General features: G+C 44.4%; 1 protein-coding gene across 1 annotated transcript in view; it reads left to right on the top strand.

Moving 5' to 3' along the window:
- LOC109868679 (pappalysin-1) overlaps positions 1-25,519 on the top strand; it is a 123,436-nt gene that overhangs the window by 2,973 nt on the left and 94,944 nt on the right. Inside the window, exons 2-6 of the mRNA XM_031802535.1 lie at positions 6,675-7,776; positions 20,340-20,485; positions 20,725-21,018; positions 21,884-22,076; positions 22,323-22,444. Of these exons, the coding sequence (XP_031658395.1) occupies positions 6,675-7,776; positions 20,340-20,485; positions 20,725-21,018; positions 21,884-22,076; positions 22,323-22,444 (1,857 nt within the window). The remainder of the gene's footprint in view (positions 1-6,674; positions 7,777-20,339; positions 20,486-20,724; positions 21,019-21,883; positions 22,077-22,322; positions 22,445-25,519) is intronic.

Below are 25,519 nucleotides of genomic sequence, written 5' to 3'. Positions count from 1 at the left end.
AATTGAAGGCTGTGCCCAGTGGGTAGGAGTAGAGCTGGGACAATAAACCACAAATTATTAACACCGACCACTTATTGTGAACATTTTGCTGATATCGTTCATTACGATAAATGACCTATACTGGAGACATGTAAAGTTTGAAATGAAATGTTAGCTAGTATGGGTGATTGTTGATGGGACAATTGATAGCTACAATATTTCAAGTCGTAGTAGCAGTAGTTTTAAGGGTAATATGTTTTTTTTTTAAAACATTATGAACTTAGCGTTCAATTTATCATTATAGTGATAATTCAGTCAATTTATCGGGATATAGATTTTTGCACATATTGTCCTGGTCTATTAGCTACGCTCTTAGCTACACTCTTTGGCTATCCCCCCAGGAGAACCCTTTTTGGCTCGAAGTAGAACTCTTTTGTGTTCCACGTAGAACTACATGGATCTCAAAGGGTTCTACCTGGAATCAAAAGGGTTCTACGCGGAACTATAAAGGGTTCTCCTATGGGGACAGCCAAAGAACCCTTTCAGGTTCTAGAGAACACCTTGTTTTCTCAGAGTGTAGGTTTGGTCTGGGGTTGGGGGCAGCCTAAGCCATACCCTTATTAAATTCTCTCTAGGCATTTCAACTCGTTGGGGAATCTGTTGAGAGCTTTGTGATTCAGATGAATGTCTTAGCCCGAAGGAGTAATGTTACATCACTTATATTCAAATCAAATCACATTTTATTTTGTAATATGCCGAATACAACAGGTGTAGACTTTACTGTGAAATGCTTACTTAAGAGCCCTTTCACAACAATGCATATTAACCTCATTCTTGTCTTAGCCTATCCTATGCATGTCATTTTATTGTTTGTTTTCATAACATTAAAATTAGTGTGTTTGGGAAAAGACCCTTGTAATAATCAAAAATAAAAATAAAATCCCAATCGACAAATATTATAATGCCTAATCTTTTAAATCCAACAATCCCAGGCCTAAAGCAGTCCCATCCTGTAGTTTTGACCCAGGCTTGTTTTCTACAGCTGTTTCACCCTAGTTGTTTTTACCCTGGTTTTTATCACTGTCACTGCTTTTTGATATAGTGTGTCAACTCACCGTTTGATAAGTGAGGGGAGACGATTAGTACAGTAGTGTGGTATATACTTAGTGTTTACCATACAACACACACAGGGAGACCTCTGAGTGTGACCAAAGTGACTGGCGGAGGACCAGAGATAACTCCTGTAAAAATGTGTCTGCGGTTCCTTTCTGGTCTTTATTGACTCTACAGCCCAAAACAAGGGCTAGTAGAATACTTCATGAAGTCCTAGTCCAAACCACTTTCACAGCCAGCCAGGTGTTGCAGGACTCAGGAACCAACATATATGTGTACATATGTTGCATTGCTGACATATGTAGGGCCCACGATGTATGTATGTTGCATTCCTGACATGTGTACAGTATGAAATGTACTCAGTAATATCTGTTTGTTTGTGGTAGCTAGTATGCAACATTTGCTCTGAGACACACAGAGAGGCATTCATATGATGGGCACTTGCCAGGATAACTCACTGCCTATTGACATGAGGAGATGTGCCCACTGTCTGCTTACTGGTATCAATCAGTAAGAACAGCTGGGGATTTTAAACTGACCTGTATGACACACACACACACTTTGTCATTTGTAATGCAGATGTGGCCAATGGAACTGCAGGAGAATGATTCCAGCAGAACAACAAGATTCAGGACCATGAACAGCGCTGACAAAATGAGCATGCGCAAACAGGAAGTAGAAAGGACCACCCAAAAATAAGGGGAAAAAGGAACCCAGGGTAGATTCCATGGTAGCAGTAATGGAATAGCTCAGTCTTGCGATTTCATTGGATTTGATTTGCGCACTCGTTCAAACACGAGCAAACCCTATACCAACACCAGTCACTGAGCAGCCTTTCATTTTAGAAACAATCACGATGGTTTTTGCTTTAGCATAGACACTTTGAGCTAACCCTCCAGTCCAAAAAATGTGAGGAGCCCCTGTAACTTCCCTTCTCCATATTGTGACATGTTGACATGTGGTTACAATTGGTGTCCCGCTTTTGAAAGATACATAAAGATGGTCTTTAAAGAGGAAGGGGACACTCAAACTGTAATTTAACTTGACTGAATGCTGCCATGTGCTTTACATCCTCATGGCAGTTCATGTCACACATGTTCCCTGTCCTAATGTGAGATTACTTTTACATCTGACCTTTTGCCCTTTTACCAGGTCATGAATGCCTGTCCCGCATCAGAGAAAGGAAAATGCAAGACAGTGGATCAGAGTTTCTCTTCCATGACCAGCTGTAGACAATAAATGCCTGTGTTGGCAGATGCATCAGCAGTGATGCACTAGTGCTATGCAGGTTTTAGTTGTGAGATGATATATAACTAATAACCAATGACATATAACATCTAAGAAGACATATAACATCTAAGATGACATATAACATCTAAGAAGACATATAACATCTAAGATGACATATAACATCTAAGACATAACATCTAAGAAGACATATAACATCTAAGACATAACATCTAAGAAGACATATAACATCTAAGATGACAAAACACCTCCAAGAAGACATATACCATTAAGACATATAACATGTAAAATCTAAGACATATAACATCTAAGAAGACATATAACATCTAATATGTCATATAACATCTAAGACATATAACATCTAAGAAGACATAAAACATCTAAGAAGACATATAACATCTAAGAAGACATATAACATCCAAGAAGACATATAACATTAAGACATATAACATGTAAAATCTAAGACATATAACATCTAAGAAGACATATAACATCTAAGAAGACATATACCATCTAAGAAGACATATAACATCTAAGAAGACATATAACATTAAGACATATAACATCAATGACATAGCATCTAAGAAGACATATAACATCTAAGAAGACATATAACATCAATGACATATAACATCTAAGATGACATAACTACTTTGGTTAAATGTCAACATTTTGACATACTGTATTTCTAATGAGATAGCTGGGTATTGAACTTGAATAGACAGATGTCTAGTTATATAATACATTTGAGGAAAGCCACCGGGCATACAGCAAAAGGCTTTATGTAGTCTCTTGATTTCAGACTTTAGGTAGATGAGCTTTGGTGTTTCTGTTGAGATAATCTAAGGCTGGAAAATTATAAATGTTATTTCACCCAAGATGTCTTTTACTGTATAGCTTTGCCACGAGTCCATTTGCATATTACACAATTCTCTTTTGAATCATTAAACGTAATGAGAAGGTTTCAAGTTAATTACATTGTTGAAAAATGTCTCCAGTTAGTTATAGAGCAAAATGAAATTGACTTGTAATTGACTGTCATTTGAATATTTAATTGAAACCCCCCACTGGAGCCTTGGTGCTGTTAGGAATTGTGTTTAGAGTCTAAGGATCAATGTACATTCCCAACATGTCAAGTACACGGTGTGGCGGTCACTTGGGGCGGCAGGGTAGCTTAGTGGTTAGCGTGTTGGACTAGTAACTGAAAGGTTCCCGGATTGAATCCCTGAGCCGACGAGGTACAAATCTGTTGTTCTGCCCCTGAACAAGGTAGTTAACCCACTGTTCCTAGGCCATCATTGGAAATAAGAATTTGCTCTTAACTGACTTGCCTAGTTAAATAAAGGCAAAAAATAAAACCTCACTTTGTCTGAATGCAATGTCCCTTTCCCTGACTTTCAGAGCCAGAACAGTTCAAAAACACACACAATGGGCTAGCCTCCATTGTTCCCTCTCTCCCTGCTTTTCATCAGATTTCTCTGATGTTTGTTTTCTTTCTTTTTTTTGTACCTGAGTGTGTTATCCTTGGGGGAAGACAAATGGCAAGTGCAAGCAAGGTCGCCCTCTAAACTGACATGAATGGTTTTTAGCCTTAGCTTCAATGTGTGTATGTAAATACCTGTGCGTGTGTGTGCATGTGTGTGTCCGTGCATGCGTGCATGTGTGTGCCCCATCTAAACACAGAGCAGGTTGGGTCTGGAAAAGTGTACTATGCTAGATTAATTGAGCATGGCAGAATTATGACAGCTGTTTACACTAGAAGCCCAACACACATTTTAACATACCTTTTAGCCTTGAGTGCACTAGCTGACAGATGGAGGAGTTTTTCCTTCCACTGTAGTGGAAACACTGAGGACGTCACACTAAATACGGCTGACCTTGACATTGAACCCCACCAAGCTCTTTGAATGGCTTGGCCATTAGAATATACATCTTTCAGACAATGATGACATCCTCCTACTTAATGTGCATCATGTTAAAGGGAGTGAAGACACTGATCGGATTTTAAAATCAGCATGATCATATTAATTCATTGAGGAACTGTGGGCTCCCGAGTGGCGCAGCGGTCTAAGGTACTGCATCTCTGTGCTTGAGGTGTCACTACAGACCCTATTTCGATTCCAGGCTGTGTCTTAACCGGCTGTGATTGGGAGGCCCATAGGGCGGCGCACAATTGGCTCAGCGTTGCCCAGGTTAGGGCTGTCATTGTAAATAGGAAGTTGTTCTTAACTAACTTCCCAAGTTAAAAAAAAGGGATTGCATTGGATACTCCTACCTGGTTCACATTGTATGAAGAAGTCCTGAAACCAGCTTGGGTCTCTTTATTGCGTTATGTGGACTGGGAAGGAATGGAGATTGAACCTTTATTTAACGTGGCAAGTCAGTTAAGAACAAATTCTTATTTACAATGACGGCCCACACCAGCCCTATGGGACTCCCAATCACAGCAGGATGGGATACAGCCTGGATTTGAACCAGGGACTGTAGTAATGACTCTTACACTGGGATGTAGTGCCTTAGACCGCTGCACCACTCGGGAGCTGCTTTCCCTCGTGTTTGTACACGTGACTAATGTATGCCCCTGGCAGTGGTGGTCCCCAAAATATTTTGTGAGCACATGGATTCCCTCATGCTTGAGGGGCTCTGCTAGGCATGTCAGTGTGCTCTGGTGTATGTGCATAGGCGTATACACATGAACTGTTCACACATGTATGCACTCATGAACACAACACACACTCAAACACACACGTACACACACACACACACACACACACACACAAACACACACACACACACACACACACACACACACACACACACACACACACACACACACACACACACACACACACACACACACACACACACACACACACACACACACACACACACACACACACACACACTAAACATAAACATTTAGCATTCAGAGATCCCCTGGGAAGTGAAAACACATTACCACACTGAACTTGACATACTGTATGCTTTCCAAGTGCAACAGGAAAAAGGTGTTTTGGTGCCTCTAGCGTAACAAGGGTTTTGCATGAAACTACATCTTCTGGTTCCCCAAAATGTTAAAATGGCCTCATATTCATGAAATATTCATTGTAAGAGTCTATGGGTCTCCCCAAGCTAAATACTGCATGCACCTTAACTCAATTTCCAGGACATTTTTCTGATGCTATCTTCAAATGTATAATTTTAGTACATCTACGACATAATCTGTACCTTAATGCCTACATCTGATGAATGAGAGAATGTGATTACGTGACACACTGATGCATTTGATGTTTTGTTGGATGAATTATAAGACAAACTTTACAGTAGAGTGTCTACATTTTACTGTTCATTTTACTGTTTCATTTCAAAATATGTCAAATGAACAGTAAGTTGGAAAAGGGTAACTCGAGGCAGACCTCCTAGGTTGATGATGTTCAGGAGACAAAGCGGTGAAGCCCCTGAGACTAATCTTTAAAAATGTTATTAACTGAGAATACAAATGCTGGCTCCCAGTGCTGCTCAGTGTTGACTAACATCTGCTCTTTCTCTCTGTCCCAGAGGTGATCAGTGAACTATCCAACACTCTGGCTCTTTCTCCCTCTCTCTCTTTCTATCTGGATTGTGTTGTTCTCTTTTAATTGAAGTTGCACTATGTAACCTTTTGGGTGACCCGGCCAAATTCACATAGAAATGTGATCTATCATTCTACTAGAAAGCAAGTCTAAGAAGCGGTAGATCTGTTCTATGTGTGCTAGTTCTATGCTTCCTGTTCTTTTGTTTTTGCCTCTTTTACTTTCGGTTTTGTACACCAGCTTCAAACAGCTGAAACAACTATTTATTTTTTGAGGTTATGGAATATATATTTCACAGCTGTTTAGATGGTACAATTCTCTACACTATACAAGCTTATTTTGTAACATAACTGAAATTTGGCAAACTATTAGAGTTTTAGCAACCAGGAAATGGTGGAGCGATTTATGCATAGTGCAACCTTAATTGAAGGTGTCTCTTAGGTAACGTACTAAAGAACATCTGAAAGTCAAAGCTTCATTCTCTCTTTTTTCTATCCTCTGTCTCTCTCTTACCATGTCTCTCTATTTTTTTATTTTATTTAACCAGGCAAGTCAGTTAAGAACACATTCTTATTTTTAATGACGGCCTGGGAACAGTGGGTTAACTGCCTGTTCAGGGGCAGAACGACAGATTTGTACCTTGTCAGCTTGGGGGTTTGAACTTGCAACCTTCTGGTTACTAGTCCAACGCTCTAACCACTAGGCTACGCTGCCGCCCCTATCTCATGTTAACTGACTCTCTCGCTCTCTGCTTTCTCCCAGGTCTGTATGATAAGTGTTTCTATGCCTCCAGCGACCGGGGCTGGCTGCTGGGAATCCGGGCGGTCAGTGAGCAGGGCAACTGCGACCCACGCTTCTTCTTCTCCTTAAAGACGGACCGTGCCCACAAAGTCACCTCCATCCACTCCAATGGCCAATACCTGCCCAACACCTGGGCCCACCTGGCAGTAACCTACGACGGCCTCTACATGAAACTCTACGTCAACGGCGCCCAGGTGGGTGTTAGCCGGGAACAGTCGGGCAACGTCTTCAGCTATCTAACCAAGAAGTGCAAGGTGCTGATGGTGGGCGGGAACGCTCTGAACCATAACTACCGTGGGGCTGTGGAGAGGGTAAATCTGTGGAGGGAGGCCCGGGGACAGAGGCAGATAATCAGGGATATGCAGGGTCACGAGGATCCTCAAGATGCGCCTCAGCTGGTGATCTGGGAGACCTTTGAGCACCCTGCCAGAAAGTGGCTGACTGTGAAGGATGGCAGCTTCCCCCAGCAAGAGGAGGGTAGCAGCAGCAGGGTGGGACAGGCTGAAGGGGTAGGAGGAAGTGGAAGTGGAGGGTCCTTGGATACCACCCTGGAACCCCCAACCTGTGGTCAAACTATCTGCGATAACGTGGAAGTGGTGACCAACTACAACCGCACCTGGACCTTCCGGAAACCCAAGAGGATGCGATACCGTGTGGTCAACGTGTGGGACGATGCTGGGCGCAGGCCCACTGTCATGCCTCATCAGATCCAACTGCAACACCAGGACCTCAACAAGGCCTTCGCTGTCTACAACATCACCTGGGAGTTGAGTGTCCACAACGTCACCAACTCCTCCCTGCGCAACCGTCTGGTCCTGGCCAACTGTGACATCAGCAAAGTGGGCGACGAGGCATGTGACCCAGAGTGCAACCACACACTGACGGGCTTCGACGCAGGCGACTGTAAGAGGCACCGCAGCCGATGCCCCGAGTACAAGCAGGGCAACGGGGTGTGCGACCCCGAGTGTAACTGGGACAACTTCTTCTACGACAACGGAGACTGCTGTAACCCCAATGTGACGGATGTGACCAAGACCTGCTTCAACCGCTCCTCTCCACACAGGTCAGCTCTCTGTCTGTGCTTTTATCTCTGCTTCATGAGTCCTAAACAAAGATATAGCTTGGTGTTCAATTTGAAGAGTTTCTCACAGATCATGAATTGATGTCAATGAGAGATTTGCATAGGCATTTTAAACAGATGTTGAAGGCAGCTGAGGGCCAAAATTAGCGCCAAAATCTCACAATCATACATTGATGTCAAATGGAGAGTTTCATATCCATTTGATACGCATAGACCATTGAGGATTTGTCAGGGTCTAGTCAACAGTTTTGTGTCAGAAAATTGTTCAAGAAAAAGTCATTGTAAGTACAATCAAGGATTATATACACTGAGTGCACAAAACAGTAGAAACACCTGCTCTTTCCATGACATAGACTAACCAGGTGAATCCAGGTGAAAGCTATGATTCCTTTTTGATGTCACTTGTTAAATCTACTTAAATCAGTGTAGATGAAGGGGATTAGACAGGTTAAGGGAGGATTTGTAAGCCTTGAGACATGGATTGTGTATGTGTGCCATTCAGAGGGTGAATGGGCAAGACAAAAGATTGAAATGCTTTTGAACAGGGTATGGTAGTAGGTGCCATGCGCACCGGTTTAAGTGTGTCAAGAACTGCAACGCTGCTGGGTTTTTCACACTCAACAGTTTTCCATGTGTATCAAGAATGGTCCACCACCAAAAGGACATCCAGACAACTTGACACAACTGTGGAGAGCATTGGAGTCAACATGGGCCAGCATCCCTGTGGAACGCTAGACACCTTGTAGAGTTCCACAATGAATTGAGGCTGTTCTAAGGGCAAAAGGGGATGTTTTCCTAATGTTTTGTACACTCAGTATATGTTCCTGACATGGCATTCTGTGCATTCTAACCTCAAAAATGTTCTTGCTCAATGCTGTGATCCACTGTCCATGATTGTAAGGTTTTGATACACAGTCAGTCAGTCCTACTGTCTCCTGGTTGGCCCTTTTTGAGCAGAGTGTAACTCTACCCCCGGCGGTGTGTGTGTCTGGCCCAGCTGGGTGTTCTCTGGGACTGTTAGTCCAATCTGGCTTTCACACAGGCTCAATCAGCGTCCCACACTTGGGGGGCCAAACCAACGATCTTTTCTCTTTTCATTTTTCAACCTCTTTTCTCTTCCTTGCTCTGTCTATACTCTGTAGCCCTAATTAAGCTAGATTGATTGGAGAGCTAGTGAGATTGGAAACAATGACACTCTAGACAGACCAGAAGGAGCAATTAGAGGTCAAGGAGAGCGGCCAGCATCACTCTGCTAGCGGCGGTAGGGACTCATTTCAGTGTAACACTACCTTCGAGAGACATTTTTGTGGGGGAAGGATATCTCCCTCGGCAGGGGAAAATGGGCGCCCGATACGTCTTTGCACCGGTATTGCTCTTCTCTTTAAGCCTCGGGAAGAATGTTATAGGACTGGGGTCTTCAACCTTTTCTTGCTCAGGAATCCCTCCTAGGGAAACCAGCAAAACTAGGGAACCCCATTATATTGCGCGTTAGCAAAAAATACAATACCAGTCAAAAGTTTGGACACACCTACTCATTCTTTATTTGGACTATTTTCTACATTGTAGAGTGAAGACATCAAAACTATGAAATAACACATATGGAATCATGTAGTAACCAAAATTTTTAAACAAATCAAAATATATCTTAGAGCCGCCCTTTGCCTTTGCACACTCTTGGCATTCTCTCAACCAGCTTCACCTGGAATGCTTTTCCAACAGTCTTGAAGGAGTTCACACATATGCTGAGCACTTGTTGGCTGCTTTCCCTTCACTCTGTGGTCCAACTCATCCCAAACCATCTCAATTGGATTGAGGTAGGGTGATTGGAGGCCCGGTCATCTGATGCAGCACCCCATCACTCTCCTTCTTGGTCAAATAGCCCTTACACAGCCTGGAGGTGTTGTCCTGTTGAAAACATATGGTAGTCCCACTAAGCGCAAACCAGATGGGATGGTGTATCGCTGCAGAATGCTGTGGTAGCCATGTTGGTTAAATGTGCCTTGAATTCTAAATAAATCACTGACAGTGTCACCAGCAAAGCACCATCCCACCTCCTCCTCCGTGCTTCCCGGTGGGAACCACACATGCGGAGATCATCCGTTCAGCTACTCTGTGTCTCACAAAGTCACGCCGGTTGGAACCAAAAATCTCAAATTTGGACTCATCAGACCAAAGGACAGAATTTCACCAGTCTAATGTCCATTGTTCATGTTTCTTGACCCAAGCAAGTATCTTGTTATTATTGGTGTCCTATAGTAGTGGTTTCTTTGCAGCAATTCGACCATGAAGGTCTGATTCACGCCGTCTCTTCTGAACAGTTGATGTTGAGATGTGTCTGTTACTTGAATTCAGTGAAGCATTTATTTGGGCTGCAATGTCTGAGGCTGGTAACTCTAATGAAAGTATTGTCTGTAGCAGAGGTAACTCTGGGTCTTCCTTTCCTGTGGCGGTCCTCATGAGAGCCAGTTTCATCATAACGCTTGATGGTTTTTGCGACTGCACTTGAAGAAACGTTAAAAGTTCTTGACATTTTCCGGATTGACTTACCTTCATGTCTTAAAGTAATGATGGACTGTTGTTTCTCTTTGCTTATTTGAGCTGTTCTTGCCATATATGGACTTGGTCTTTTACCAAATAGGGCTATTTTCTGTTTACCACCCCTACCTTGTCACAACACAACTGATTGGCTCAAACTCATTAAGAAGGAAAGAAATTCCACAAATTAACTTTTAACATGGCTCCCCTGTTAATTGAAATGCATTCCAGGTGACTACCTCATGAAGCTGGTTGGGAGAATGCCAAGCGTGTGCAAAGCTGTCATCAAGGCAAAGGGTGGCTACTTTGAAGAATCACAAATCTCAAATATATTGATATGATTCCACATGTGTTATTATTTCATAGATTTGATGTCTTCACTATTATTCTACAATATAGAAAATGGTAAAAATAAAGAAAACCTCTTGAATTAGTTGGTGTGTTCAAACTTTTGACTGGTACTGTATTTTTTGCATGTCTTGTCTTATCATCAGGTGAATGATAATGGCAAGGAGAAGTAATCAACATTTTACAATAAATAGATCAGGTACATAGTTTTAAATTATTTTGTTCTCCCCACATTGTAATGGGAAGAGGAAGTGTTAACTCTTACAAAGACTATAAGCTGGAAAGGTGACTGAAATGTTGTTCTTTGAGAGCATGTGGTTATACAAAGGTTAGCCATGTGTTGGCAAAAATGAATGTCCTAGTCAAGAAAGCTTACCAGCAGCCAGCGCCACTTGCCACACTGGTAGCCTATTCGTGGGTGCTTTATCAAAGCCTATGCTAGATACTGTGTCATTTATTCAATTTTAGTTGACAAATGAAGTTGACATCATTAGAAAGAAGATATTCTCTTATTTTCTACTGTAGGTATGTCATACAAAATGTGTTTATTCTGTTGTTGCTAGTGGTATTCAGAAAAACATTGAAATAAAATACATGTTTTTTTCCAGCAGTTTGTTAGGGTTACTGAGAGGAGATGCTGAGGCCTCCACTGCTCTAATACCTGCCAGTATGTGCAGGATTCCTACTCTGTGCCATGGAGGATGATTGAGCAGCAGTGAGAAAACGGTTTCTGATTCTCTCTGGAACTGCTTTCCGTCATGGACCTTGAGGGGCTCCAGTAGTAAAGGGTTTTTCTTGGCGGCCGTGAAACTCGAACACTGAGGACAGAGACATTTTGCAGCGGTTGTAGAGGGTCCTTGTGGTCTTGAATTTCTAGCGGTGACTGGAGAAAAAAAAAACCTACCAATGTCAGATGCTAGTAGATGTTTTTGGACAGCGTCATGCATAAGAGAGGGGGGGTGGAAAAAGGCCCAAATAGGGCTATTGTGGGGAATATTTGTGTCTTTCTGATGTAGCCAGATTCAAGGCACTAGGCTGTTTTCTATCATGCTCATTGCAAAGGCCTGGAAGCACTGTCTCGCTGGCACTCTCTGTGTTTAACATGGCTGCTAAACAACTCTGTGTGAGGCGACATCAGAAAGACGAAGCAGGTGGGTCTGCCATCTCTTCCCTCCCCTCCGTTTCAGTCACCATCACAAAGTCATTCATCAACAGTCAGCCAAGGCGGCGTCTCATAGAAATCAGCTATTGGCACACACTTACAGTCCCTTCCATTCAAATCTCCCTGCAGACATATGAAAGATGGGCTCTTAAAAGGGGGGATAAGAGAGATTGAAAGAGAAATGAAGAAAGAGAGAGAATTCTGAAGTTGAAAAAAAGAGAAGCTCCCTGAGTGCTTCTTTATTTTGGTTTGATTATGGCATGTCTAGAGAACCTCATGGAGGGCCGCACTACAAACATTATTCGACATTCCTCCTTAATTGTGGAATTCTGGACGAACTACGCACTACATACGCAAGGGAACAATGGCTGTGAGGTCCTGCGTTTATTTTTGTAGCCCTCATGCCTGTTACCACTTAGTGTGTTTAGGAATCTGGCTATTAGGGGACAGTGGTAGGCCACTCGGCTCAGCAGCTCTGCATTGCTAGCTGCTCTTCTCTGCAGTCCACAGACAGAGGCTCCTCTGGAAATACCACTGATAATACCTAACAATCCCCTCGCAGAAAATGAAATATTTTGCATTGTTTTCACAGGCCTTTGTTGTTATACTGTTTTACGGTTATGCTGATATTTGATGTTATTGTCAGGGGATGACATTCTTCCTTATGTCTGGTCCTGACTGTGCTTACCGGTATGTGAAAATCTGAGGTGAAACAACAGTAAGTACTTAGGAGTTGATTTGGAATTTACATGGGTGAGATTGTACAGAAATGTAATCTAGTGGCATTCACATGCAACACTGTCATGTGTAATTTGACCTGAGAACGCCAACACATTTTCAAGACTGTCCCACCACCTTTGAAACCCCACTTTAAGGTTATGATTGGTTGGTACGGACACACCACCAACACTATTAAGAGTCTCCACTTAAGATAAACAGATACACTACAAGTACTGGAAACTTTATCATGTGTTTCCAAGCGCATATTCTCTATACTGTACTTTAATTCTAACTCTGGAAGTCCCAGTTGTCTAGCTTGGGTGTCCAACTTTTGAACACTAGTGTCAACACTTGGTCTTACGTAGGTTGTGTCCTCCTTAGAGCGGGAAAAAGAACAAAAGATTAAGGATGGAGAAAAAGAGCCTGTCAGTGTGGTAATAACGTCAGGGATGAATGAGGCCTTTAGGGTCTGCGGTGTTGACCAAGCCGATGACAGGAGAGCTGAGGGGCCCACCGATTTAAAAGTGTTCTTGGCCGTCAGGCCGCCATCACCATGCCAACTCACCGCAGCGTTTCACACTCAGAAGCCCCAGACGTATGTATACGAGGCAAATTTATGGGCTTATATGAATTATATATGGGTGTAAATGGATGAAGTCATAATCTTTCATTTAATATGTATCAGATATAAAAGCATTAACACTGCAGTTTGAGTTCTCTTTGCACCCTGGACTGCCCCAGAACAGATGCCCGCTGACATCTGAATTTAGTGTAGTTACATTTTCATTTTTTTTTGCCTCTTCTCTCTGAGGCTCTTCTCTCTCTCTCTCTCTTTCTAAGTGATCTACAGTAGATGTTCTTCCCAGGGCATGCATGAAAAGTGGAGTCTTCAAATGAATGGAAAATTGTCTCTCCCCTGTGGCTCCCAAGGGGCAATGGACGTGGAATATGGGGCAAGGGGCGAAGGATAGAGTATGAAGGGTAAGAGATGAGGGGAGAGGAGCACTGAGGGGGGTGAAACTGACCCATCAGGCCCTAATTTGGGTTAAACCAGAGACATCCTTAGAGAAGAGCCTGGGAGCCAGGAAAGGGAGAGTGGGAAGGAGGGAGGGCGTTAGAGATGGGGAGAGCACAAAAGAGAGGAGGGAGAGACAGAGAAAGTGAGAGCGAGTGTTAGAAAGGGAGAGAGACAAAGTCGATTGCAGGACAGGCCTAAGACTGGAATATTCACTCCCAGAGGCCCCAGTGGCTAAAGTAGTGTCAGACACAGTAGCTGTGTGTGAGTAAAATCACTGAGGAGGCCAAGCCAGTAAAAAAAGCCATATTACAACCTGTTGCATTGTTTGCTCTATAACGCATTTGTTCATACGCCATTGTGATATACAATTAGGCTGGCCCGTGACAACAAAAAGACAACAGTCACAGTGGCGGAATACATTCAACTACACATATATTTGTTTCGTCACATAACCGGAGAGCAACATCTGACCAGTGAAGTCCACAAAGCAGATATTGCATGTAGCAAACAGTTATGACCTGCAAGGTCAAGCAAGTTGATGTTTTAGACAGTTTACTAAACATTTACTCATTTAGAACCACAGATTTACCACAGAGTCAGCACAAAGACAACAGGAGCACTGGCTCCGCTATTCCTGCACCATTTCAACTTAAACATTTAAACATCAAATCAACAAGGCTATATATGCTTTAATACACTGAAAATGAACTGAATTATACCAAAAACAATTTAGTCCATGTTGCTAAATATCATGTGGCTGTCCATGGTACTGATTTCTGTGTGTGTGCACGCAATCAAAACAAATGTTTGACTCACCTTACTGTACTTGTAGACCAGTTGAACACCAATGCCATCCTCCTCTCTTTCATGTTGGCAAAACGGACTATGGTTCTGTCATACAGTATGATTTTAGTTTTTGTTGTCACAGGCTACCTACAGTGCCTTGCAGAAGTATTCGCCCCCCTTGGAATTTTCCCTATTTTGTTGCATTACAACTTCTAATTTAAATGGATTTTTATTTGGATTTCATATTATGAACAGACATAAAATAGTCCAAATTGGTGAAGCGAAATGAAAAAAATTACTTGTTTCACAAAAAAAATAAAAATTGAAAAAAACAGAAAAGTGGTGCGACAGGAGTATATGTATATGTATTCATCCTCTTTGCTATGAGGCCCCTAAATAAGATCTGCTGCAACCAATTACCTTCAGAAGTCACATAATTAGTTAAATAAAGTCCACCTGTGTGCAATCTAAGTGTCACATGATCTCAGTATATATACACATGTTCTGAAAGGCCCCAGAGTCTGGAACACTGGCAAGGGGCACCACCAAGCAAGCGGCACCATCAAGAAAGCTGTCACGCCCTGGCCATAGAGAGGCTTTTATTCTCTATTTTGGTTAGGCCAGGGTGTGACTAGGGTGGGCATTCTAGTTTCTTTATTTCTATGTTTTCTATTTCTTTGTTTTTTTGCCGAGTGTGGATCCCAATCAGAGGCAGCTGTTTATCGTTGTCTCTGATTGGGGATCACATATACGTTGTCATTCTCCTTTTGGTGTTTGTGGGATCTTGTTTTTTGTTAGCTCTGTGAAGTATGCAGAATGTGACGTTCGTTATTCTTTTGTTGTTTTTGTTTGGTGTTCTGAGTAATTAAAGAATCATGAACACTTATCATGCTGCGTCTTGGTCTCCTTCCGAAGACAAACGTTACAGAAGATCCCACCACAAACGGACCAAGCAGCGTGGTCAGGAGGACTGGACATGGGAGGACGTCCTGGACGGCAAAGGATCCTGGACGTGGGAGGAGATCCTGGCCCGGAAGGGATTGCCTCCCATGGGAACAGGTGGAAGCAGTGAGGGAGAGACAGCAACGAAGCAAGCACGAGAGGCAGCCCCCTCCCCCCAAAATTTGGGGGGCACACAGGGAGATTGGCGGAGTCAGGTTGTAGACCTGAGCCAACTCCCTGTGCTTACTGTGGGGAGAGAATGACTGATCAAGCACCGTGTTATCCGGTTCTGCGCACCATGCCTTCGGTGCGCAGCGACAGCCCGGTGCGCTCTGTGCAAGCTCCCCGCAGTGGCGGTGCTAGAGTGGGCATTCGGCCAGGACGGATTGTGCCGGCTCAGCGTTCCTGGCCTCCGGTGTGTCTCTTCGGCCCAGGTTATCCTGCGCCAGCTCTACGCACGGTGTCCCCGGTTCGCCAGCAAAGCCCAGTGCGGCCTGTTCCAGCTCCCCGCACTTCCTGGGCTAAGGGGGGTATCCAGCCAGGACGAGTTGTGCCAGCTCTGCGCTCCAGACCTCCGGTGCGCCTCCACGGTCCAGTGTGTCCTGTGCTGGCTCTACGCACTATGCCTCCAGTGCGACATCATAGCTCAGTGTGTCCTGTGCCAGCGCTCCACACTCACAGAGCGAGAGTGGGTATCCAGCCAGGACGTGTTGTGGCAGCTCCACTCACTAGGCTGACAGTACGCCTCCTCAGTCCGGTGAGACCTGTTCCGGCTCCACGTTCGAAGCCTCCAGTGATGATCCATGGCTCGACGCCTCCAGTGATGATCCATGGCCCGACGCCTCCAGTGATGATGCATGGCACGAAGCCTCCAGTGATGATCCATGGCACGAAGCCTCCAGTGATGATCCATGGCACGAAGCCTCCAGCATTGATCCGCGGTCCGGAGCCTCCAGCAACGGTCCCCGGGTCCGGAGCCTGCTGTGACGGTCTCCAGTCCAGAGCCTCCAGTGACGGTCTCCAGTACGGACCCTCCAGCGATGGTCTCCAGTCCGGAGGCTCCAGCGACGGTCCCTACCTAGAGAGGGCCGCCCACCAAAACTCACGGACAAGGCAAAGAGGGCATTAATTAGAGAGGCAACAAAGAGACCGAAGATAACCATGAAGGAGCTGCAAAGCTCCATCGCAGAGATTGGAGTATCTGTGCATAGGACCACTTTAAGCCGAATACCCCACAGAGCTGAGCTTTACAGAAGAGTGGCCAGAAGAAAATAAGCAAACATGTTTGTTGTTCACCAAAAGGCATGTGGGAAACTTCCCAAACATATGGAAGAATGTACTCTGGTCAGATGAGCCTATAATTGAGCTTTTTGGCCATCAAGGAAAATGCTATGTCTGGCACAAATCCCACACCTCTCATCACCCTGAGAACACTATCCCCACAGTGAAGCATGGTGGTGGCAGCATCATGCTGTAGGGATGTTTTTCATCAGCAGGGACTGGGAAACTGATCAGAATTTAAGGAATGATGGATGGCGCTAAATACAGGGAAATTCTTGAAGGAAAGCTGTTTCAGTCTTCCAGAGATTTGAGACCGGGTTGGAGGTTCACCTTCTACCAGGACAATGACCCTAAGCATACTGCTAAAACAACACTCGAGTGGTTTAAGGGGAAACATTTACATGTCTTGGAATGGCCTAGTCAAAGCCCAGACCCCAATCCAATTGAAAATCTGTGGTATGACTTAAAGAATGCTGTACACCAGCGGAACCCATCCAACTTGAAGGGGCTGGAGCAGTTTTGCCTTGAAGAATGGGCAAAAATCCCAGTGGCTAGATGTGCCAAGTGTATAGAGACATACCCCAAGAGACTTGCAGATGTAATTGCTGCAAAAGGTGTCTCTGCAAAGTATTGACTTTATGGGGTTGAAAAGTTATGAAGTTATGCACGCTCAAGTTTTCCGTTTTTTATGTTATTTGTTGTTTGTTTCACACCCTCAAAATATTTTGCATCTTCAAAGTGGTAGGCATGTTGTGTAAATCGAATGATATAAACCCCCAAAAAATACATTTTAATTCCAGGTTGTAAGGCAACAAAATTGGAAAAATGCCACGGGGGGTGAAAACTTTCGCAAGCCAAAATGCTTGCTAGCTTAACTTTCTCACATGGGCAACAATGAACCAGCTAAGTTAGCTAGCTAGTAACATGAGCCTACTAGGCTACATATTGAACTTCAATCTCTCTGGCCAGTGGCACAACATATTCATTTATAGTTAGATCCGAATCACTGACATAATCATTGCCTGTAGAGAGAATTAAGTCCAAATCCACATCTCCATCCATGGCTTAGAAAAGGGCCTATTTAGCAAGCTAGCTACTGCAGGACATCAACACAAGTAGATCAGCAACAGACACGTTTTTCTGTAAATGACATTTAGCTTTGGATGTGATTTGATTGTGTGAATCCAAATCCAAACTGGCCTCCATTGGGGGGAGTTTTGCTGCACCAGGACAACCCACAGTTGAGATCAGCTCAACGCTGATTGGCTAGATCTTTTTTAATTTTTAAAAAATGCATCAAGGGAGTCCAAATTCTTGCTGGCATCAATCAATGAAATGCTACAGCGACAACGTCATACTTTTTTGCTCCAGACAGCATCAGATACATGGGCTACACATACTAAGAGGTGCTGTTTCCCACGCTCTGATGATATCTCTGGTAAGATTCAGCCACTTGTGAATTTACATAAGATTATGAAAACACAGAGAGACGAAGGATAAATTATTTTATAATTCATATTTTTGTATTGGTCAAATATTTGGGCAAGCCTGGCTTCCTTTGGCATCCATGAATACAGGCCACTGGTCAAACAGGCACTGCTCTCTCCCCATTTTTCAACAGCCTCCCACAACATCAAGCAGTCAATTACTTTCATACAAAGCTGATCACATGTATACACACAGAAGAGTGCAAATCCTATGCACCCTGACAGACACATTTGCAGCCGGGCCTGTTTTTATGCAGTCATGCTAAAGCCTGCATCCGTCCATCCAGTCCACATCTGATGTGTGTTGTGTTGTTGTCACAGAGCCAATACATTAGACTTAATTGAACTCAGTTTAGATGGGTTCTGACCTACAATAGTACTTTTTTTTAATCTGTTGTTGATTTACTCATCTCGCCATTAAACCCCCCTGACCCTTTTTTCCCCTCATGCACGGCCAAAATGCCGGACAAATATTTTCCGAGGAAATAATGAAATTCCTGGAATTATTAGGAAGAAGGACCTTATATCATGTGCTCTCTGTAGGCCTGGCCCCTGTGCGCGCCTCCGGTTTCCCACAGGCCGAGCAGGACTTTTCCACTATGCCGTCTCTTATTCCAAACACACCTGGCCCAGACCCCGTCCCAGGAACTAAACCTATACAGCATCCTTATCCTTCCTCACCTACTGGTCTGGACTTATTTCTCTGAAGGAGCGGAGGGAAATCAATCTAGAAGAGCCAGATCAATAGTAGCAGGGGTTTAACTCTAGCAACTAACAACAATAACGACATGTCCCCTCTCTGCACCACTTGGCTCATCCTCTTTATTATTCTGTCCCAACACTTAACCAACCATGCACTTGGCTCATCCTCTTTATTATTCTGTCCCAACACTTAACCAACCATGTCCTGACAAGTCCCCTCTCTGCACCACTTGGCTCATCCTCTTCATTTTTCTGTCCCAACACTTAACCAACCATGTCCTGACAAGTCCCCTCTCTGCACCACTTGGCTCATCCTCTTTATTATTCTGTCCCAACACTTAACCAACCATGTCCTGACAAGTCCCCTCTCTGCACCACTTGGCTCATCCTCTTTATTATTCTGTCCCAACACTTAACCAACCATGTCCAGACATGTCCCCTGTCCGCACCACTTGGCTCATCCTCTTTATTATTCTGTCCCAACACTTAACCAACCATGTCCTGACATGTCCCCCTGTCTGCACCACTTGGCTTGACTCACCCTCTTCATTCTTCTGTCCCAACACTTAACCAACCATGTCCTGACATGTTACCTGCCACGACCATTCACTCCAATTATGCTGCATGGCACCACACTGTTGTCTACTCCTGCAGCGCAGAGGGTGGTAGCTTAGTCTATATTTGATCCACGAAGGAGGTTTTTACAGCAACTTTTATTTCTTCTTCTTCCTTTTACGATGTCCTCATTTGTCAGCATGTTTATGGCTGCCCACTTCACCCTTGTGCTCTGTTGTCCTCCTTCCCCACTTACTGATTCTCTTCCAAACGGAGTCTGAGATCTCTCCTTCACTTTGCTTTACTAGTCATTTGAAGCAGCCAGGGCTCTCTTTAATTAATCATTGATGTAATTACATAAAATATTACAGGTCGGTTTTCTGCCGTCGTCTCCCCCTTCAGTTTTCTGGGGCCTTTCAGTTCACCTTCAGTTGCCCTGTGTGTATAACACAACTGTCTCTCTCCGCAAGACAGCTGACAAATATCAACTGAAGAAACTCAAATTTGTAACATATATCTCTCTCATCCAAGAATTCACTGATCTTGTCAATAGGATTTGCCAAGACACCAGTTTGGCTATTGGATAAGGGCTTTTGACATGGGCAGAAGGAAGGGGACTGACAGTTTCATGGTGTTGGACTATGTGTTCTCATTTATTCCCCGTCCACTTCTAGCATAGTATTAGCCAAGCACAGTAAACACATCTCATTCAGTCCTGCTCCACCGGTCTCTTGACAACCAGCCTACGTTATGTCTCAATCTGCCTGTCTAAGCTCCAGGACTTTTCTATTCTGAAATGATTTCACTACCTCTCTTCTTAACAGTCTTTTGTCTGAAATGATCAACTTTTTGGGGAAATATCTTTGCTCTGCTAACTATTGTGATGTGAAATGAACTGGCACTTGTTCCTACATTTGTTTAAATCTCTCTCTCTACCCCCCTCTATCTCTCCCCCTCTCGTGCTCTCTCTCCCCCTCTCTCTCACTGTCTCTCTCTCTCTGGTCTCCAGAGCCTATTTGGATGTAAAAGAGCTGAAAGAGATCCTGAATCTGGATGGCTCCACTCACCTGAATGTCTTCTTTGCCAACTCGTCTGATGAAGATCTGGCCGGTGTCGCCACTTGGCCATGGGACAAAGAAGCCCTAACACATTTGGGTAAAGACAGACACACACACACACACACTCCCCCTTCTCAACAGCCCCCGTTGTTGATTAAGAGTAATTACAGTGTGAGCCCCGAGCAATCTCGCCATCTCTACCTCCGCACTGACAGTGAGGAAGGTGATAATGAAGCTGTGTGGGTCGATGAATAATGCATTATCTCAGTCCTACTCCAGCTTCCAGTACTTTCTAGTGTGAATAGGTGTTTGTCTGTGTCTGCTCTCCATTCATAGGTGGTATTGTTTTGAACCCCTCCTTCTACGGCACATTTGGTCACACCCACACCATGATCCATGAGGTCGGCCACAGTCTCGGGCTGTACCACGTTTTCCGGGGGATCTCTGAGATTGAGTCGTGTAACGATGCGTGTCTGGAGACTGAGCCCTCGTTGGAGACAGGAGATCTGTGTGAAGACACTAACCCCACACCCAAGTACAAGTACTGCAGAGACCCTGAGCCTGGCAACGACACCTGTGAGCGTCGCCACTTCACACACACACCGTACAACAACTACATGAGCTATGCAGGTGAGATTGCTAACATACAGACACACACACACGTGCATACACACACGCATGCACGAACAGACAAATAAAAAAATATGAATCGTCATACGAACACGTGCACACTTTCTGACACACATAAACAGGCACAGACACATGCGCACACACTCAGATACGTCATACAAACTTGTGCCGATGGTCCGATAATCCATCACACGCTGCAGTCCCATCACTTTGGAAATAAACACACATAACATAGGAATGTCCTACCATACAGTATGCTGGCCCCGAGTGTCACATAAAGATGTAGGATCTTAATTTGAGCCAGTCTCCTACACCAGGAAAATAATCCTGCAGCAACAGAAAATAATGAATGGATATTTTTGAAGTGGTTGATGCATTTTTCATGAGGGAAAACAAAGTGTGACATTTCTAAGTGTAAATTACAAACTTGAGAAGCCTTTCTAAACCTCAAATACACTACACGTTTTAAATGTCCTGCAATGCAGGAAAGTTATCCTGCAACAGGGTGATCAAATTAAGATCCTACATCTGTGTGTGTGCCTTAGCAGGTGTGGAATGTAGACATTGCATTGGAAAAACACCCTGGGTAAATTCAGGTAACTGACCTGTGGAGACTGTATGAATATTGCTTCCCTAAATAACATTGCTACAGACTGTACATCTGGGCCCTGTTTTTCTTCCTTCTGTACGTATACAGTATATGTACATTACTTCTCAGGCATTCCCTAACCATTCTCTATTGGCTAATTAAACCTATTAACCTGTATTCTGCTATAAAATATAATGAATTTTAAATCCTACCTAAATCCCATGAATACATAATCTACATCATATTGAACTGTTTCTGATCATCTCTTCCACATAGATGACGACTGCACAGACTCGTTCACCCCCAACCAAGTGGCCCGGATGCACTGCTACCTGGACCTGATCTACCAGACGTGGCAGCCCGCGTCCAAACCACCCCCTGTGCCCATGGCGCCCCAAGTGGTGGGGCAGGACCATGACGCCATTACCATGGAGTGGTTCCCGCCTATCTCCGGCCACTTCTACGACAGGTGAAATGAGCTGGACGAATGGGGCATGCAGCACAGTCAGGGTCTTTAGTATTTACTTCCACTCTGCAGAGTACTGGAGATATTTTGGACAAATGGGTTGACTGTCTGTTTTGATTGCATCAAAATTAGCACCTGTCTATTGGCCTGTATACAAATGAGTACCAGTCCAATTAAACTGTGTCTTAGTGAGTGTGTTTTATAAACTGTATCTAAGTTGGTTGCTGTGCCTGTCTGTTGGTTTCCTAGAGAAGTGGGATCAGTGTGTGATAAATGCACAGAGGGTCGGGTCCTGCTGCAGTACGCATCCAACTCCTCGTCCCCCCGACCCTGCGCCCCCTCTGGACACTGGAGCCCCCGCGAGGCCGAAGGTAAGACAGCTCTCTCCTGGCTTATTTATTACCACCCTACCCCAGAACATGCAGTACACACAGTAGCTACTGTAAACCACCCACCCTGCCTTGCAAGGCAGGACACACGCATTCTCAATGTATCCCCACCCTGTCAATAACACACCTGAACTTCTTCCCTCCTCTTTCTCTTACGGATAGCATCTTCACCACATCAGGAACTCTCACTCTCACTAGGACAGTATGAGGCTCAATTTGGCTTCTGTGTCAACTCTCAAACATGCTAATAATTTGGTTGCTGAGTCAAGCCCCAAGCATGCAAATGATTCATCTGAGTCACGGCCCTTGACACGAGCTGAGGGATGCAGAGGGAGTCAAAGTTGAGCCAGTGTTCCCAACGGAATGGAGATTCCGTATACCAGAAATACCAAACGTGGGCTCACAGCGACAGGCATGGTGGGAACTGGGAAGAGCTCTCCATGGATCATGTCCATGACATAATTTCTCCCATTTGATATCAGGGAAAGTGAGGACAGTGAAAGCTTAAATCAACAGAATTCCCGAAATAGGATGTGTTTTTCTTCCCCTCTCTCCTCCAGCTCTTGCAGAGGATTTTAGAACAACTGTAGAGGGACCAGCATTAAGGAGGTGGAATTTGGTATTTATAAATAGTCTGCACAGCTGTGCACCTCTGACCGCTAGCTGGCTCTGGCATCTGCAGTATTAAGCATTGTTCAGAGTGTGTTGGAGTGTGTTTCAATGTATGTATCAGTGTGTCAGTATATCCGCCATTATTATGCCATTCTGCGTCTAGAGGAAGTTTGATGGCTAAATACACAGCTGATAATATCTGTACATCAGTCTATTCAGTCTAGTCTATATATGGAGATGCAGAGGTATTGAAACTCTGTCCAAGGTATTCTGATAAGAAATACATTGAAAAGGAATAGATTATCCCTACTGTGTTGATATGTTGATAGAGATGCCAAGATGGTACAGTTTCCCAAGCTTCAAAGTTATTCCATTGTTATTCCGTGGTCTTTCAGGGTCAGAGCTGGAGTCTGTAGAATCCAGTGAGATCTGATCAATTTGGCAGCTGTCCGACAGCACATGGCTAATAATGAACCTAGTGACTCATTGGGCTAGGGATCAGACTGCCATTAGTGCTGTGTCTGTGTGCATGTGTGTGTGTGTGTGTGTGTATGTGCGTGCATGCTCACACTTGCGCATATGTCTATGTGTGTGTCTGTTTGCATGGTCCTTGCTCCACACAGGCTACAGTGTGTGTGTGTGAGAGGCAAGTCTGGGCTTGTCTGCGGCACTGCGTGTTAACCTCACTGTTTGGAAGCGCTCCCTGTTAGCAAGCAGCAGATTCCCACTCCCCTGTTTACACACCAATGCTAGTCCATCACAGGCTGCTAACAGCTGCATTATTGTGTGTGTGTGTGTGTTGTCTCTATGGCAGCTTATGACAGTCATGTAACCGCCACCCACAGACATCCCGACGATGCAAGCATGCAGAATGCCAATGCCATGAGTCTGTGTATGTGGGCATGTGTTAGCGTAGTGTGTATGTGTGTAGTTGAAGAGTGGCTGAGAGGGTGAATATGTATTTGTGTGTGTGTGTATGTGTGTGTGTGTGTGTGTGTGTGTGTGTGTGTGTGTGTGTGTGTGTGTGTGTGTGTGTGTGTGTGTGTGTGTGTGTGTGTGTGTGTGTGTGTGTGTGTGTGTGTAATGGACAGTGGGCATGTTCAGGCATGTGTTTGTGTGTGTGAATAGGCGTGTACAGGCTTATATGTGTGCGTTTGTGTCTGTAAAACGCCTGACACCTGTCAGTCCCATGGCTCGTGTTCCAACACTTCTGTAGCTAGGAAACCCTGGCGTGGTCAGAGAGAGAGTTGGAGCACCCCTCGTAAATCTTTACTGCTCTAGACCCAGGAGAAATATGGCTGGGGGAAGAGAAACCAGAGGATGAAAAAAGAGAGGGAAGAAACCATGTGGAAACCACCCAAGATAGTTAAGAGAATTACATGTGGTTTGTGACATTCATGAGGAGGATCCTGCAGCTGATTGGAACCAGGAGTGTGTGTGGATGGACGTGAAGGATCTGAGATGTGTGTATGCAAAGTCATGCGTGCACACGTGTGTGTGTGTGTGTGTGTGTGTGTGTGTGTGTGTGTGTGTGTGTGTGTGTGTGTGTGTGTGGAGCGGGTTTATTCAATGAGGGCCTTGTAAATTGTCTGTGTGTGTGCACATACAGTATGTGCATTTTTCTGTGTGTACATTTATGTGTATATGTGCTCGCTACACCAAGCCGTGCATCGCCAAGTGTTCCTGTCTGACTGGCCCAGATGTCGGGCCATGCTTTCATTGACAGCGGCCTCCTTTGTAGGCGGGGCAGTGTCAAGCCTCACTGCATTATGTGATGCTGTGTGTGTGTGTGTGTGTGTGGTGAGTGTGTGTGCTCTCTCTGTCTGTCTGGGAGAACAACACTCACTGGGCTCTACTCCATTGCTGTCAGGGCTGCACACTGCAGGGACTCAGGGCGACAGGGTTCAGACACAAAGTACCTGAAGAGAAAGAACAGCTTCCCCTGCTTTATCTCCACTAGCACTTCAATGATATTCATGAGATAATGATTTGGTGATGGAGAGGGATTGGATAGAGACATGGATGCACACAGAGACTTACAGAGACATCCACAGTCATGCAGGTACTGTACACTCACATACTCACAAACACACTTATTCTGGAGAATATCAATCCTGACGTGCGCTACCTCAGCATAAGGGATGCTCCCTTAAGGAAATACAATACAAATGACAGATCAGCCAGAAACTTGCCCAGGACCTTGTTGCATTGTGTATGACGCAAAATATTGGAAAAGACTCCCCAGCCGCATGCCCGATTGCATTGACGGATGCCCTGTTCCATCTCCAAAACAGTCCAATCCCTCAGTAGTATCTTTTCAAATCCAACAATGGTTTTACTGCTGCAATGCTCCAAATGTTCCAAAAGCTACTCACTATTTCAGAATGTCTTAATGACATTGCTTGTTTCTCTTGTTTGGCTTCTTGGCAAAACTCTTAGCAATAA

The sequence above is a fragment of the Oncorhynchus kisutch genome, linkage group LG23, assembly GCF_002021735.2.
Source record: "Oncorhynchus kisutch isolate 150728-3 linkage group LG23, Okis_V2, whole genome shotgun sequence".
Lineage (NCBI taxonomy): Eukaryota > Metazoa > Chordata > Actinopteri > Salmoniformes > Salmonidae > Oncorhynchus > Oncorhynchus kisutch.
Note: the sequence above shows the minus strand (reverse complement) of the source record. Positions and strands in the feature narration are given on the sequence as shown.